Source organism: Haliotis rubra, unplaced genomic scaffold (genome assembly GCF_003918875.1).
Source record: "Haliotis rubra isolate DU_JTF1 unplaced genomic scaffold, ASM391887v1 Scf610, whole genome shotgun sequence".
Lineage (NCBI taxonomy): Eukaryota > Metazoa > Mollusca > Gastropoda > Lepetellida > Haliotidae > Haliotis > Haliotis rubra.
In genome coordinates, this window is record NW_025767314.1 from 91,721 (window position 1) to 110,132 (window position 18,412).

Consider the following 18,412-nt stretch of genomic DNA (forward strand, 5'->3'; position numbering starts at 1 on the left):
GACTTGCCTTCATATTTACAGTTTGACGTACCCGATTACCAACGGGATTTTTTCAATTCAAATTTGACTATCAAAGCACACAATACGCTAGTAATAGATGTCTATCTCGCTGACGCTCGTGGGAGGTCAGAACGAACACTTTTGATGGGGTTGATAATACACTGGTTCAACAGACACAATCACCAACGGTGTCGTATTGGCATAAGACCAGGATCGACACCCTTAATAAGACTTGATGGAGTGCGTGTTATAGAAAAAAAATTCTATTCATGTCTCGAATATTTACGTGTACGATAATCTAAATCTTATCAGCCTCAAATATATCGATCTGATATTAACGGGAAAAAATATATATACACACACACAGGATGGGAGTGTACCCAATCGTGGATGAAGTAGCAATAACACTGGAAACCGTAGACGGGTTCGTTTGCGACAGATATGTGAGATCAAACAACAACTAGAACGTGAACGCGATACGCGGTCGGCATTACAGAAAAAATATCACAGGGCCGTCAATTCCGTGGATGGTGTTGACAGCGATCTGGTTTCAGTTAGCATGGGATTAGGTGTAGCAGGTATCAGGTTATTATCAACCATCGTGGCCGCACCTGTTCTGCTAGGCATCGAAATAACAGCCGGAGTGGTAGGGTTGATGGGATTGACCCTTAAGCTCATATCTCGCAGACTGCAACGTAAAGCATTGAAATACGACGAAATTAGAATTCTAGCCGAAGCAAAGTTAAACACACTCAGCAACTCTAAAATCGCCGAGGAAGAGTTTCGTTTGGTGCTATCAGAAATCACAAAATATCACAGAATGAAACAAAAGATTCGGACCATGTCTCGTAAAAACGACATCAGCAAAGACGAGAATTTTTTTTTCCATAGAACAAGGGAAGCAACAAGGCCGACAAGCCTTCCTTACGAAATCCAAACAAAATATTATCGGAGAAGATTCATGATAAATTGCTTTTGCGGACATCAACATCACAGCCGATTAGACAGCAAAGGCTTAGTGAGCACCCTTGATGATGTTAACGGTGTGAAAATATGAGTAAACACAGTTCACTCAATTTTAACAATGGAATCAGTTAGATGATGTACATAAGTATCAAACAGCTTCACTTGCAATGGGGGATTCGATTCACACATGGGTACATTGTGGGAAGCCCATTTCTGGTATTGCTGGCATATTTGCTAAAAGCGGCTCACTCACATAACAGTCGTGGTGGTTGTAACAATAGGTAAAGATAGAAAGGTTAACATAGAAAGATAAAAAGGTTTAAAAAAAAAGAGTAGCAAAACATCCCTGGTAGCCACAATTCCCCTAGGCTGAAGTAGAAAGATGAAGGTTGTGCAACTTCTCCCTAGGGGACTTATGAGTCGGCTACCTTTCTCTCACCATGAGAGTGCCCCAATTCAGCTGAGTCCAGCTGATGTGATCCTGATTCCTACCTACCACCAACGAAACACACGAAAGTTGCAAGGAACCCACTGAGGCAACAGTGGGATACGAACAGACAATGCATAGCTGCGCAACTACACATCCTAAGTCCGCACCTCAACCGATTGCGCTACCAGGGACTTGATAGTTACAATTGGTTGAACAGGTCTATCCTGAGATTGCATCATCCTCCTAAGCTGGGCTCCGTCTATAGGAACAAAATGGATGTCTTGAACCCGTTTTATAAGATGAGCGCACCAGACTTCTAGAAACAGTTTATCACAAATTCTACTTCCACTTCACAGTTTGGTGGCTTTTTACCTCCAATAAAATACAAACACGATACTCCCAGGGAGTTTTAAACACGCTGAACACAACAAACAGGTCCATGGACGCTGAAATGTTTTTAGAAACCACAATCTATTATTGAATGGCATGTCTAAGCTGAGCTCCGTCTATAATAACACAAATCAGTCAGTTCACTTCCGCCTTCTCGCTTCGAAAATGTTAGAAGGCTTTTCACCTCAAATAAAGGTCTAATAAAATACAAAAACGATGCTGGTTGGTAGTCTAAACATTGCTGAACACGATAAATGTATCGATGGACGCTGAAAAATTGTTTAGAAGCCACAATCCATGATTTTAGAATCGACATTCATCAGCTTAGAAGGTGCATAAGCTATTTATAGTTTTAATACACTGAGGCTAGCAGAGCCAGTCTGCTGGTGTAGAGTATACTGAGTTCAAAACCCTCCCATTGTCATAGAAAACTTCTCTTTTTTAAAGAATCAAACATTTCACCCTACCAACCCATGCTCACTTAAAATTCAAATATTCGACCGAATTTCGTCAAATTTTTCATGCACCTCAGTAGTAGTATACACAATGGGGCTACTGGATTAGGACTTCCCAAGGGCTCAATTTAAAAAAAAATAAAAAATTGAGCTCTTGGGAGGGTCCCGAAGCCCCATTGTGTATACTACTTGCCTTAATCGTAGTCACAATGACGTATAGGTTGCCATGTGTCTTCCAATATGATTGAGTCAGTGAAATACTAATATTTACCAAATAAAATTCTAAAGGAGCCTTTCTTCAAGCAGGACTTAAGCCATGTATAGCTTGACGTGCTTAGATTATAGTTTTCATATAAGGCATCATAAATATTTCACAAACATGGTACATGATCCTAAGCATCATTAGCGTATGTTATTGCCTCACCACTTGCGAATTAAACGTTGGCAGATGTAAATGTTACTGAAGATGTTGATCCCGCCAGCCATGTGTGTTTGGTTTGTTTACTCTGTAACCCTAACCCTGCAGTGAGTTTTCCTGCCGATTATAACAGACACTGAATCTGGGAATTTCTAGACATGCTTCATTTAGGGCGTAAGCATTACAGTAAAGGCTGGGCGAAAGGGAAAGTAATATTGTTCTGTGATTGTGATACAGACTGGGACAAGATATGGAAAAGAAAAAAATGGACAACAAACCATTGTTTGGGTTTTTTAATTGTAAATATGATTCAAATAGCTTAACCTAGATTCCGATATCTTTGAATGTACATTTGGTTGCAACTGGAAAAAAATACATTTAACCCGACACAAGAACGAATTTGTACACATAATTTTCAAAAGTATAACAGCACGAGTATCCATTTTGTCTTTGGTCTTCTACCCGTCCCTACATACGCTCAATCACATGTGTCTCCAGGTCAGGGAGAATCTGTGGTTTAGGGGCCCGTATTGCAATTCTCGTGTGTCTACATGTGTTGTTGACGTGGCATGGACGTAATATCACTATCTGATTATGATTCACAAACACATGCTCATGATATGGTCGGAATCGTGCCACGGATTAGCAGATCTTTATCATGACAACAGGTCTTTGTGTAGGTGGCTTGAAACAAAGGCGTATAGTTTCGATGACAATGTTTTTCGTTTTACAGCTTTTTTTCTCTTAACATGCTCATGTCAAAACTGATTTAAATTCTAATCGCAGATTAAAGAATAAGACAATACCTAGTATGCCACATTATCGTTGCCTTGACAACCCTGTGCTATTTCACCTTATATAAGAGAGTAATAAATACGATGCTAGGTATGAGAGTACTACTTCAGATGATAGTGTATGTCGTGAAATTGCTTCAACACTATCACCAATCATGGGTATCTATACAATTATATGCGTGATGGAGGAGAACTTGCTTCGCTACTTTTCTCAACAATCTGAATACATGTATGTAGCGTGAAACCGGCAGATACCAATAGAAGAAAGTGTTTGCTCTACCTGTAACAACAATGTCCCGTGTCTATAAAGGGATATAATGTGGGGATGAATGACATGTACTTTTATCTAGGCCCTAATAGAATTAGGGAGATTTACCTGCCCCAAAACACCGCTTATTGAAAGAGTTTGTAAATTTTGTAATTGCAATGCTGGTGAGGATGAAGTACACTTATTTGCTGAATGTTCTCTCTATACAGATTTACGCTATGATTTATGAACTTAATCAACTCCGAACTTCATACAGATGCCTGCTGTCGATCAGACTGTGTTCCTTACGCGGAATAATAAGTTTGTTAGACCCCAAGCCCGCGCTACTATATCACATGCATCAGCGAAGACAACTGTGTCTTTTGTCTCTACCAACTTAGTTCAGTGTACATTCATTTAGTATCAGGATGCTCTCCCTCCAGCTTTAGCCCTTGCACTTGTGATAACTTTCATTTTATGTATATGTATGAACTGTGTTTTTTTTTCACTTTTATTTATATGTATGTGGCGCCCTGCGTGTCTCATAGGCCATATTGGCCGGACACTGTACACAATATTTGTGTATTTTTATTGTCATTGTTTTACAGTGTGTGACACGAAAATAAAAACAATTTTTTTCTTCTTGGATTTGGCTGTGCTCCAAGAGAGATAAAGTGCTATTCTATTGGGACAGCTAGGGACACTTGCGAGGACAAAGGGGCAGCTCATCGCCCTTTGTTCACCACTGAATCCCTCGAAACAAGCGTCTCACATTACGTGTGTCGATCTTGTCTACCCGGGGTAATTGTGTCTCTTTATCTGTTGTTTTTTCATTTAAAGTGTCAATATTCTTGTACTAGTTCCTTGGTGTAGAATTCTTCTATAGGTTCAGTGATGTCTAATTTTATCGATTTTATGTCCTCTTTAACTTAACAAATATATTCAGAAAGTCTATCTTCCGAGTCCTTAATCTGGCGAAGGATTACCCTCTGTATCTCGTCTAAATCGGTGGTAGGTCCCGGGTTCATCTCGACATCTTCAGAGAGAGTAATAGTAAGTGAAATGAGTTTATTCGCAGGGAGAGGTGGGGGTAGGAGCAGACAGATATGGTCGATACTGAGCCAGGGTGTGCTATCCGTGACGTCACTGTTAGGACACAAATGCCCTTGGACACTGCTGTTTTTCCGTGACTCGTCAATACCTACCCAAACTAGGCATACATGTAAATATCACCAAATGATTTGGAATACTTTGAAAATACTAATACAATTCTTAACATCAAGTGAGTGAGTGGGTGAAAATTTAACGTCACATCGACAGTATTTCAGCCATATATTGACGATGCAAACTCTATAATATCATGTTGACAAAGGCCAGTAAAATAGATAGATTATCACATATTTGTTAAAACTAGCTCAAGAAAATTTAAATTATAAACTAATAATTATCATAGAAATTGGCAAGGGATCGCTAGCAAAAGAAACTAGGCTTCTGCTTCCTGCACGGTTCCCAAGAAGGATTTATACCATCTTTTCAGCTGCTAGCGATTGCATGCACTCGTTGTCGTTAGTCTAAAATATACGAATAGTGTGCATCGTTATACTTAAAACAGTGGAAGATATGAATATGCTTGGATTAAAGTACCCTTCCGCACCCTGTCAGATGACAACATTTTTCTGGAAGTTCAACCCCCGTCAAGGGTACGGCAACTGCAAATCGAAGTAAAAAATCATGTGTTACCTATCTATAGAATTACACTATTCGCATCAAAACTTATCAGTCAGATCAATTGCAATTGACAATTTAAACTCGTTGATAAAAATCGAAAACAACAGGTGGTTTAGGACACAGCCCTGACGAACACCACGTGAACAAGGGGGAAATCCTGACAACACATTATCAAATTTGACGCTAGCCTTAAAGGGTGAATAAATGTTAACCATTTTGGGAGAAACACCTCCAGATTTCAAAAACTGACCATAATTTCAAACGGCTTACACCATCGAATGCCTAAGCATAATCCTCGAACATAGAATAAAGGTGAACCTTTTGCTTGCTAAGATACCTGGATACATCACTGAAGGATAGTTTATTATCAATTGTTGAGTAATCATGACGGAAACCCACTGTTACTCTGCAATTTTTGCTTCACACAAATAAGTTAACTTCTTCTTTAAGCATAGACACATAAAGCTTGCTGAATAATTAGTGAAATACCTAGAGTGTACATCACCATTCTTACATAAAGGAACAATGAGAGATACCGATCATGATTCTGGAAAGTAAGCATGTTCAAACATGACACCGAAGAGCACTGTAAGATACATGTATGGTACAAGCATGTCGATTGTATATTGAACAATTCTGGAATTAATAAATCAACTCCTGATTTGTCACACTTCAGTCCTTCAATGGCGGTTATAATTTCCTCTTGTGTAATGGGAGCGTCTAAAATAGAGTCATCGCACATTGCCGTATGTACAAGCACCCTTTTCGTGTACGTTATGACAGGATTTGCAGACATTTCCAAGGATAAATTGAAAGTTGATACCTGAGGAAATGCTTTATCATAAAGTATTTCCAATACATTTCTTTCAATTGTTATAGGTGCTGAAAGTTACTGAGGTTGCCAGTGTGAATATCGTGGGGAAACATTTGTAGTTTTTGTTTTACATTTTCAACAGTTTTCATGCCTTAGCAACTTTCTGGATATTAAGGGCAGTTTTATATGTACACATTACCAGTACTAAAACAAGATTACACAGATGTTTCCACTATACGAAATACTGGGTTCACATTGTTATATTTTCACAAATGCTGATGCCTCGGTTTGAGATCTAGGTTCGTGTGACCTCATTAATCTTCTAACGATGAGACTCTGGCTAAATAGAATACTGTATGCAATTTGACGCAACAAACTATTTCCTAAATTTAACTATGAATAATCGTATCATCCGAGGACCACATGACGAACATTTGAAATGTACTTGCGTCATTTGGAGGTCGTGAACATATGAACAATGAACAAATGTGACAAATGAGTGACACACTTTTAAACAATCGTGTATGACCAGATTTGGATTATTCTATTTTCTTACCTTTCTAAATGCATGAACGTACATGAATAATTACCTTATTGGCAGCAAGTAACATTTATTTCATAGGTACGGTAATATAACTGCATCGTCTACTAGGCATCATTAATAAAGGATCAAATTATATACAGCCCACGTGAAGAAAAGTTTCTCAGAAACAATAGAACTAAGAGTGCCATCATGCTGTTTAATGTGTTGACAAACGTGATACATCATGACATACAGGCAACAAGTTCAAACAGCAATAGCAAATATCAGCTGTATAGACCAACTCCCCGAAATGTAAATGACAAACACGAAGCTGTAGGTCAGTCTATATCTTGTCACGTTTCCAAGACACAGGTGCGCCTTGTTCTCTTGCTCCTATCAAATTCAGAAATAAAGCTTGCAGAAAGTATTCAATTCCTCTACTAGAGCTCTGCGGAGTCCTGGGAGATCCACTGGTGCTAGGTGACGTGTGTACACACGTCGACCGAGTTCATCCCAGGCATGCTCAATCGGGTTGAGTGTCTTTCGAGCAAGCTGGCCACTCCATCCGCTCTACAGCCTGCTGCCTGAGGTATTCCGTGACAATCCTGGCCCAATGAGGCCTAGCATAGTAGTCTTGTAGTAAAGAGGTAAGACCATAAAAGCCATGTATAGTTTGCAGGAATGGTACTGCTATTGAGCCAGAATCTCGTCCCGATAACGCTGTCCGTTACGATTACCGTCGATCCCTGCCCAACCCGTGACCGACCCCCTCCTCCCTCCCCCCAATCGGTTATGCAGCAGCGTGGCCACAGTTTGCATCTGTGACTCGCTCTCCATTGCTGTGCTCTCCTCTGTCAACCATCATGGAAGGACATATTGGATCTGCTTTCTTCTGTGAAGATCACACGAGGCTATTGACCTTGATTCTAGCGGCCATGATGTCTACTCCATCTCAAACGTGCCTGCCTGTGACGTTGTGTTAGTTGTAGACGAACTGCAGGTCGCCTACAGTGGAGTCCGGCTGTCCTTAAACGTCGACGAACGGAGCTCCTGGATATCCTTACCTTTTTAATATGGAAGTGTTTTGTCTGAAGATTTGCTGCGTTAAGGAATCTGTTACGTACCGCAGTGTTAGTCATGTAAATGTGTCTATCATCTCGGACTGTTGTGACTCTGGGGCGACCTGGTCGACGTGCATATTCCACTGACCCACTGGCTTGAAAGCTCTACCACAGTCTACCAATAGCACAGCAAGTGTCAAAAGAGTCTCATTTTAAGCGGCGATTTCTAACAGGTAACTGAGCAGTGAATGACAGTGAAAAAGCATCAATGCATGTGTGTTGCCCTCCACTTCCCATGGATAGAGCGACTTGCACGTGCAAATCATTGACATTAAGTTGTAGGTGATTTCGATATTGACAATTTAAATGAAAAAATGTGACATTTGTAACAGAATAAATCGGACGTTACGGAACGTAATAATGACATTTCAACGACATGATGTGTTTTTCCATTCTGTTAAGAAAGCTTGTAAAACATTCAGTTGTTTATATTTCAAACAAAAACGGAGATTTTACACCTTTTATGAAATTATGTTACCAATAGCTTGACCTTTCATTAATGACGCTGAGTACATTAACAGCAATAGTGTACGGAGATAATACAGTAATATAAGTATGTAAAAGGCTAAAAAAGGCTTAACGTGTGCGTACTCTCCCCAACACGTTTATGTTTATAGAGGCAAATGAGATGTTTGCAACCATTCCTTAAATAATCTAATGACTGTCCAGTTGCATAATGAGCAAGTATGACTATGTTTCCAGTCTACTCAAACTGGAAAACTTGAATGCAGAAACAATAAAATGCAAGCTATTATAAAGGTTAGGTACTGTTTTAACACAAATTATATGTGTGTAAACGTCATTCCTCAATTGAACACATCTATATATTATATGATTTTTCTCGGATTTCTACAGAACAGCTTTCTTAGACTTAGAAACCTGAAATGGTTGAAACACTTGTATGGTGATGTGCAGGGGAACAGCATACATTCATAAAAGAAGGATATTTCCTCATAAGCGAATCTGTATGCCTCACCATAAGAATATGAGTGATGTTTTAATCTATTCCTGTAGCGAGATCAAAATTATTGACGTGCGATTGTCCCCGATTCACCTTTAAATTCAGTTAAAATCCTATTCAAGCACAATTATGCAAATGTATTTAGTCTTGCTGAATATAAGACAAGAGTATTTTCTTTTTACTGTCTTCTTTTTGTTTTTAGGTTCATCTCGCACGTAGATTGGTATTCTGGTTATTCTTGCTTAACTTATCATGGAAACTCATTTTGTTATTTTCCATTACATGCACTGCTAATGTTCCAGTAACGATGATTTTTTTTCAATTACTGTGAAATGTTTACTGTAGGCACTGGGATTACAGAAACCGCATTCGTTGAGTATCGGAAGGAAATCTCTACGTCATGGATTTCAAGAACTATTGTTCCTAAAATAAAAGTCAAAACAATCTGACTAAAAACGTCTTATCTCATTCATCAACAATGAATGGTTGTTGACGCCATTGTATCAGCGTCATTTGGTAATTCATATTTTTTCAAAATATATAATAGCCATAGCCTCCTTTCACAAAGCACTATAGTTTGGCATGAAATGCATGTGGACCCGTTTTTTTGTAAATATCTCTTCATCAAATGATCCAATCGATCTCAAACTGTACAAGTGGATGTTTTGTCAGACAACCTAATCACATTGTAAATCACCGATTTTATGCATTTGTATTAAAGAATCTGTCTATGTAACTGTCAACAAAATAAACAGCAGAACGCAGACTGCTTGCAGAGGGAGGGAGCCAATGACCTGTAACAGCGGCAGTGTTGGGTCATAAAGGTACATGCACGTGCAGTTCATGATAGTTACCTGTGCACTGCACAGTGATAGACCGTTTGGATCATTCACAGTGACTACTTCTAGCTGTCATCATGAAAGCTTATTCAGATGATGCTAAACGTTTAATTAGAAATGTGTTGAATTGTTATTAAAAAGAGAGCAAACGTAACCGATTTATAAGGTGTCGGATTACATGAAACGTACAACTTTTGCTCTTGGCATGAAAAAGAACATCGTGCTGTGAAAAATAAACCAACAACCAATAAACAAAACCTTGTACAAAAAGGTAGGCATACAAAGTTAGATTCCTTTGACATCAGGGTCATCAGAGATGTCATTCGCCGGCTATTTGCTAGAAATGAACACCTGTCCACAAGAAAGTTAAAACACATCCTTGCAGAGGATCACTACATTAATGTTTTTAGGTTTATGCTCAGCAAACTACTGCTCAAATTTTGATACAAGTACAAGAAGGTAGCAAACCAGAAACTTGTAATGTGTGAGAGATCTGATATTGTGAAAATGAGGTGTAACTATCTGAAAGAAATTAAGCAGGCAAGAGAGGATGGGTTCGAACCTATATATCTGGATGAGACCTGGGTCAATGCAAACCATACTGCTGCCAGACTGTGGCTACCCACTGATCCCAGTGATGGTAGGAAAATACCAACAGGCAAAGGTGAACCTTTAATCGTTCGTCATGCTGGTTCCCACCGTGGATTCCTACCTGGGTGTGATCTGGTATTTCGGTCAAAGAGCACAGATGGTAGGGACTATCATACAGAAATGAACGCAACGGTTTTCACACAGTATGTTGAGGAACAATTGTTGTCAGCTCTGCCTTACAAAAGTCTTGTTGTCATGGACAATGCTCCCTATGACAGTGTACAAAGAAGTCAGATATGCAGCAATGGCTAACAAATAACAATATACAATTTTCAATAAAGGCCACTAAACCACACTTGTACTCTTTGATTAAACCTAACAAACCTCCGCCCACATATAACATTGACAACATGCTACGCCAACACAGCCATAAGGTCTTGAGAATACCACCGTACCACTGTGATCTCAACCCAATCGAACTTATCTGGGGAGACCTTAAAAGTACAGTGGCCCGGAAAAATCAATCATTCAAGTTGAATGATGTCAAGCACATTGTCAACACCGCTATATGTGACATTGACATTGCACGCTGGCATGCATGTGTTGAACATGTCAAGAAGGTGGAGAAAGAGTACTGGCTCAAAGATGGCTTGAAGGAGCAAACAGTTAATCCAGTTGTCATTCGTCTGGACACTGATGACTCCTCTGTGGAAGAATGGAGTGAACTTGATGAAGTTTAATTCTGTTATTATATTTACAGGTAATTATAGTATCCAGCCAGATATGCTCAAAGAAATATAACTTCTTTTAACAATGACAGCACTGACTAATTCCAACGACTTATAGTGTAACATGAAACACTCATTTCACATAAAATTACCATGAAAATATAAATATGAACTATCTATATGCTTAAAGCTATTAGAAATGCATTGCTTAATTTGGAATGTGAACGACATCAAAACATAACACTTTTGTCTTCATTCTATCTTTTCTTCAATGAATGTGCATGATTGTGTGTGCTTGTGTCCGAGGGAACGGGGCTTTAACAGTTGTTGAGTTAGTGTAAATGTACTTTCTGTGTTCTTTAAATGCATTTCCACTTAGGTACTGCATAAACAAAAAATGACATTAACATTACAAATTTAAAGATTTTAACCTACAGAATAATTCTCACTAATGGGTTTTGTGGTTAATGTGGAACAACTCAGAGAAACAAACTCCGTATGATGGTTAACAGTTGGCACCCACCTTACCCTATTCACGACCTGTGACACCTCTTCATACCTGTCACGTGCATAGCTGACCTTCATTGAAGAAACGTTGACCTTATGACCCAACACTGCCGCTGTTACAGGTCATTGGCTCCCTCCCTCTTCAAGCAGTCTGCGTTCTGCTGTTTATTTTGTTGACATAGACGGATTCTTTAATACAAATGCATAAAATCGGTGATTTACAATGTGATTAGGTTGTCTGACACAACATCCACTTGCACAGTTTGAGATCGATTGGGTCATTGGATGAAGAGATATTTACAAAAAAAACGGGTCCACATGCATTTCATGCCAAACTATAAGGTGATCGTAAGTTACTAAGGCAACCTTTGTTCAATGTTAAAGAATGGGAGTTAAGATTAACCTTAGTAAAGGATGATTCGTGAAAGGAGCCCCTGGGTCCCGTTGTACAAAACAACCTTTACTAAGGTTGAACTAAGATTAACCTTAAGGTAACCTTAACATAAAGTTACGTCCGTTGCACAAAGCTACCTTTGGTCAACCTTAACTCTGGAAGGATACTTAGCGGCAACCTTAACTAAGGTTTGAAATCTTCAGTGCAGGAGACTCAATCATGTCCTTAGTTACGATTGTGAGTTATCTTCCCGCCCGAATAGATAAAAATGATGGTTTGACTGTGTATCTTGATGTGGACGCGCACCTGTTTGGCATCAAGTTAAAGTAAATAAAAAAGAATATTCCAAAACACATGAATATATGTTTTAGGATAAGACTTTCTTTGTTTATGATAATATGCCTATTTCTCTTCATAAGATCCAAAAAGATATCCCTTTTTTCTATGGAACTATCAGAATAATGATGAAAGGTTTGTCCAAAGGAATGGCATGGTTTGGTTGGGTTTTTAACAATTCTTGTAAAAATGTAGTGAAAGTTAGATATCATGTCATCACAAACAATTTTCGAATATAAATTGATGTTATTATCAACAACAATGAAAATGATTCGTAAAACGTTTGGGACAAGAGCGCACATGGCCAATCATTATACATAACTGTTTTATCCATAAGACAGCATTAACAAATTCATTCATCAAGACAATAATTTTAAACATGTGTTATGCAGTTATGCCTATGTTTTATCTTCTAACATTTGTGTAAACGTTAAAAATGGCGTTTAGTACGTTAAATGTCGCAATTTCTTGTGTAAATATTGTTCAAACAAACAAAAACTTTCAAAGGATACAAAAAAACGTATTATCTATATCCTTGTATGATTTGATATTGAACATGGCTAAAAGTAGATAATGAATTTAGTTTTCGTTAAAAGATATCTGAACGATATGCAAGATATACCTGTAAGTGTAAACAGCAGGAAAGCGTGATTGTGTTAACTCTATTCAACAGATCTTCACCTCAAAGAAATTGCTAAATATGAACAACAATGTTGATGTATGAAATCAGTACCAATGACCGATTTCTTACAAAATGGCCGGTTCGCTGACATCGGTACGCAGGATTTTGCGAGGGGCCTTTCCTTGATTCAGGGAACGTTTGTCCATAACCATGTGATGTGAGTAATCAGAAAGATTCTGACTATCTTCGTATTGCTATTTGTTCTTATTCTTTTGACTGTAAGTAACAGATGATGTCAGAAATGCCGAAAATTACCGTTGTCTTTCTGCTTGATTTTGCATCAGTCTTGGCGTCACGCTGCTCGGAAACTTTGAAATTTACTATGAATTTATCAAATCATTGTATGGTATCTATCTTAATTTTGTATTACTTGCTATGATACTCTTCCCGTGCATATTCTAGACGTATTAGGTTAATGCATGCCAGCCAATAGACAAATGAAGGTCTGAAGATTTAAGAAAATTAATACACAATGTAAATACTGAAGGTTTCTTTGGTTACATTTACAACAAGCACATCATTTGTTTTCACATCCAATATTTTTGTTTGATTTCATCCCGACACTTGGATTTAGTGACAAAGACCATTTATTATTTGATTCTAAAAATGTGTGAGGAATTCAGTTGTGTAGGTGCTGCAACTGAGCGTGAAATATACGTGATGTAAAAGGCATCTCGCGAAATGCAATTTTGTAAACATTATCCAAAATGGCGTGAACCTCACTTCGGCGTTCGTGTTCGTGTATTCTCCAAAACATCCAACCATATAGGTTTTATCGGCGACGTTTCAGAATTGCCATTGGCGATGTAATGAAAACCAGCTATCAGTGATCACTAATATGTTATTTTTGAGATTCAACCCTCCGAGTAATCCGATTTTAACACTTCAAAACATACACCAAATAACGCTTCGACCAGTTTCCTCACATATCAAAAAGAATGTAGCCATGTTTAAATTACTTGAAATGTCAACCTTACCCATACTAAGGCTGGGTCTGACCAACCTTAAATTTTCACCTTAACTAAGGCTACCTCAGCCTAAGGTAGATTCGTGTAACGGGACGTGAACCTTAGTAAAATCCTAAGGTTAAAACGTAAGGAGATAAGGTAATCTTAGCGCTAAGGTTGTTTTGTACAATGGCACCTTGATCTTTATCATTACCACAGGTTGTTATTAGTAAGGTACTACCATCTCTGTCTTTATATTGGAATCGGCACTTCCTCTCCTTTGAACATTTCTGCTTAGCAACTCCTCTATGATAGGTGTTTATTTAAGGGCGTTTTGATGATTAACAGTTTGAATCCAAAACGTGTTTGAAATTGACTTGACTGAAAACGTTTGCTTCTCTTATTCTACCTCTGTCGCTAATATTGAACTAGAAAGTATATCTCTTTTCCGTCTGTTTGCTTCTCCTCCTTCGCAGTTTGTGAGGCAGTAAGTCGAACTCACATTGAGCACATTTAAGAAGTCCGACATAATAATAATAATGTGTCCATTTATATAGCGCCAAACTCCACACTAGGTATGCTCGTAGCGCTTACAATCAAGGCACAGCACATTATTACCCCGGATAACCCAAGCTGCCTGTTAGGCGCTAGAAGGTTATAGTCATATGACGTTTTTCCAACGGGTACCCATTGTCCTGCTGGGTGAACAGAGACAATTTTGAACAAACTCACTTGTCTAAGGTAGGACATCCAATCAGTCATAGTATAAACAAGAATTTAATCAATTAAGAAGTAAATATAATACGTGCAAATCCATATTTACAGATGGATGCAAGGATGGTGGCGTCGCTGCCTGTGCCAATGTCATTGGGTCCAGAACAATATCTTATCGATTACCAGCTCTATTTTTACGCAGAATCATCCGCAACAGCCGAAGCAAACGCCATATTAACAGCTCCCAAAAATATCAATAAACATTCCAAAAATAAACACTATATAATTTCTTCAGACTCCCTTTAGTGCCTTTAGGCCATAAAACATTTGTCTTGTAAACATTCACTTTTAATTGAAATTATGGAATTATTTAATGCTGATGCAATTGGCCAGTATGACACTGTCTTTTCTTGGTTCCATGTTGGAGTCAATGGTTTCACGATGGCTGATGCTGTACCTATTGCAGCACTTCGCAAATCTGTGACACCACGTCTCATCCCATACTCTGATTATAAACCAGTTATTGGAGGTTACATCTGGGATATGATGCAAAAGAAGTGAGGCACCCATATAGGTGCAAATAAATTAGATACAATAAGAACTATTTGTTACACCTACTTGGGCTGTCAGTCCAGACAGGTCATATTAAGACGATGTCATTTTGGACATTCACAATGTACACGTGAATATATACTGTAAGCCATTAAAAACGCAATTGGTATTTGTTGTCCTGAAACTCACAAAAGTTCTATTGAAGATTTTTGCCTGCAATACAGAGGATGTAGGGATAAAAGGCTGTTATTCTGGCCCATTTCGAGTTCGAGTCCCGGAGTATTCCTCTCACATGAACTTTGATACTTAAAACTGAACCTTTGACATTTCTCGTAAACACAACCACATTCATGAAACACGTTGTGCACATGCATTACCTGCACCCAGGCCCTGTAAAAGCACAAGGAATTTGAGAAAATGCCACATTTGACACAAGACGAAAGGAATCAGGTTATCGGTATGGTCAGCCAAGGTGCTTCAGATGTGATGATTGCCAGGCACTTTAATGTGCATCCACCCACTGTAAGTCGACTCAGACAACGTTTTCGGGGTTCAAATTATCATTTACCAGGGAATTGTATTTAAGAAGGTTAGAGTATCACTCGCTCAGTTTAGATATTTTTCACAGTTACGAAACTGGAAGGTATCATAATATATAGATAGAAATGATAGATCGTGTTTACAATGCGATGAAGGTTATATTGAAGATGAAGACCATTTTTCCGCGCGTGTGTGTCACTTTTAAACAGCTCCGCTGGAGCCATTTATCTCAAACCTATTGTACCAATCAAAGTAAAGCTAAATTCACACTCCTCATGTCATCATCAGATTGTAAACTTATCAATAGTTAGGCTAGCTTTATTTATCATGCAATGTATCTAACACGTTAAAATTCTTAACTTGTAATGTACGCACCATGTTTTGCCATGTACAATGAAACTTATGTAGCTATGGGCGGATAGCCTAACTCGTACAAAGACTATAATAAAGAACTGAATTGAAAATGGCCGTATGTTTCGTATGTGCATCTTCAGAAGAAGTAAGCGCCTAAATCTGCTACATTTATTTCAATGGTGTTCAATCCGGATTTTGGTCCCGTCAAGATTACCGAAAGAACCAAAAAAGTGTAAATGTTCGACTTCCAGATGGCATCTGATAAAAAATAGGGGACATCAGTTGGGGAGATTATTAATTCAAACTTCAGAGATATAGATAGTTTGCTTTCGTTCAATAATCATCAAACAGCGAATGTCCATCAAGTGATTATCCACCTTCAATGGAAAAAAAGAAAAATAGTGAGACCATGTGTTTTGTATTTACTAAAGTTGTGAATACACCATGCCATTTAGAAAGTGGTCAAATGTAACATATGTTATATTTGTGGAAGTCGCGGTGGCTGAGCGGGATAGGCGGCTGACTTTGTGTGCTGGCGATTAGGTGCCTGACTCTGAGGGAGTGGGTTTGAATCCTGGATGGTACTCAACCCAACAAAAGTACTAGAATCTGTACTTTACTGAGAAAGTGTAATCCCAAATATGACATATGTTACATTTACAGTCAAACCCCACTGTGTCGAACTCGTCGAGACCAAGGGTACAGTTTGACTTATCCGAATGTTCGACACATCCGCCAGTATAAACATAATGATAAATATATAAGGAAATCGGCAGGGACCGAGGGACGAGTTCGACACAACCGTGAATTCGTCTCAACCGAGTTCGAGACATTAGGATTCGACTGTACTACAGTTAATTGAAAGGTATATTATAGACGTCAAATGGATTGATTGGCAAGAAATTCATGCAATAGTCAGTGTTCTTAGTCACGGTTACAAATAATTTACCTTCCAATTTCGTTCATTCATTAAATCAGAAGTAAACAATACACGTCATTCTTCAACAGGTGGGAAACCTATATTGAGGTATCTTTTTGGCGTTATTATGAAAGCTCAGTTATGCAGAAGTAACGTCCACATAGTCTGCTATACAGACCCTGAAACAAATATATCCAAGAAGGCTTATGCAAGTCTTGAATAAGTGGCAGGTTTAGATTACTAGAGTTTCTGAAAATGAAGATAGTCTCTGGCCTCCATTACATTATATTTAATGATTATCATAAGGACCTTTTTGCTGGAAAATATGTTCAGTTCAGAGACTATATGTTAGTCTATAGCCCATGCAAGAGTTAATTGTATTCACAATTTCATAAAAAGCTGGTTACAGCAACATGAAGATCTGAAAACAACATTCGAGTATAGGATTGAAAAGTTATTTTGATAACAGTCTCAATTCAAAATTTGAAAACAAAATGTCGTATAGATGGATTTGATTGTATGGAAGTTCATATACTTCCCAGGGGCTGTGGAAAGTTTGTTTCCAATCCGTTGTTTTAAGAACACGATCAACAATTACCCACAAGGCTGATTTGGAATAAAATTGTATATTTGAGCTTCGCGAATTTGCAAGAGGCGTTCCGATTTGTCAGATGAAAGGTCGTTGTGACTCAGCCTGTACTGGAAATCCCCATAGTAGTCCTTACTGATAACAATATGTTTGACTGTATACATTGATATGACCACAAAAACAAACCCCAAAAAAACCAAAAACAGTTTGATTCTGCTATTAAGAGAGGTGTAGTGTTATTAAGGCAGACAAGACATCGTGTAAATATATATTTTCGTTCTCCTTTGAAGTCACTGTCTCGTGTATATTGCATTTTCCGTCAAAAGATGTGCAGGTGTAGTCAGTGAAACGAATCTAAGCGTGATAGAATAAATGCCTTTGATAAGAATAAACTTTTAGACAGACAGACAGACAGGATCGTGAACAGAGGTCTTTTCTACATTTCATTGTCAACCATTGAGTCGAAATTGGGCTTTTGATCTTGCGAATACAATAATTCAATTTCATAAAATCACGAAAAGGTCACACAAATGTACAAATATGAATAATTGAATACGTTGAAATGTAACGTAATATCCTTTTCCAAACAATTCTCCATGTGGATAATTAAATCATTTCTGTACTGAATTCTGTGATGAGTTCTATGTTAGTCCAAAAAACTTGTAGTCTCACGTATGTTCTATCTTTTCTAGAGAGGAGAGCAAAGGTAAACCAACACTACAGAAATGGCCCTTGTCTACATATATGTCCTGGTATTTGGTGAGTATGTCATTGTTTCCGCCGGTCGTCGATGGAGCCATGTTAGATATATGAAAGTAGTGTTGTCGAGAACTTGCTATATGTATTATCAAAGGAGAATAATAAGATAGAAAG

The 18,412-nt window shown here is 38.3% G+C and overlaps 1 protein-coding gene across 1 annotated transcript in view; it reads left to right on the plus strand.

Moving 5' to 3' along the window:
- The window catches only part of LOC124255873, a 73,203-nt gene that overhangs the window by 29,308 nt on the left and 25,483 nt on the right, over nt 1–18,412 (plus strand). Inside the window, exon 2 of the mRNA XM_046689817.1 lies at nt 18,232–18,298. Within this exon, the coding sequence (XP_046545773.1) occupies nt 18,265–18,298 (34 nt within the window). The 5' untranslated portion in view covers nt 18,232–18,264. The remainder of the gene's footprint in view (nt 1–18,231; nt 18,299–18,412) is intronic.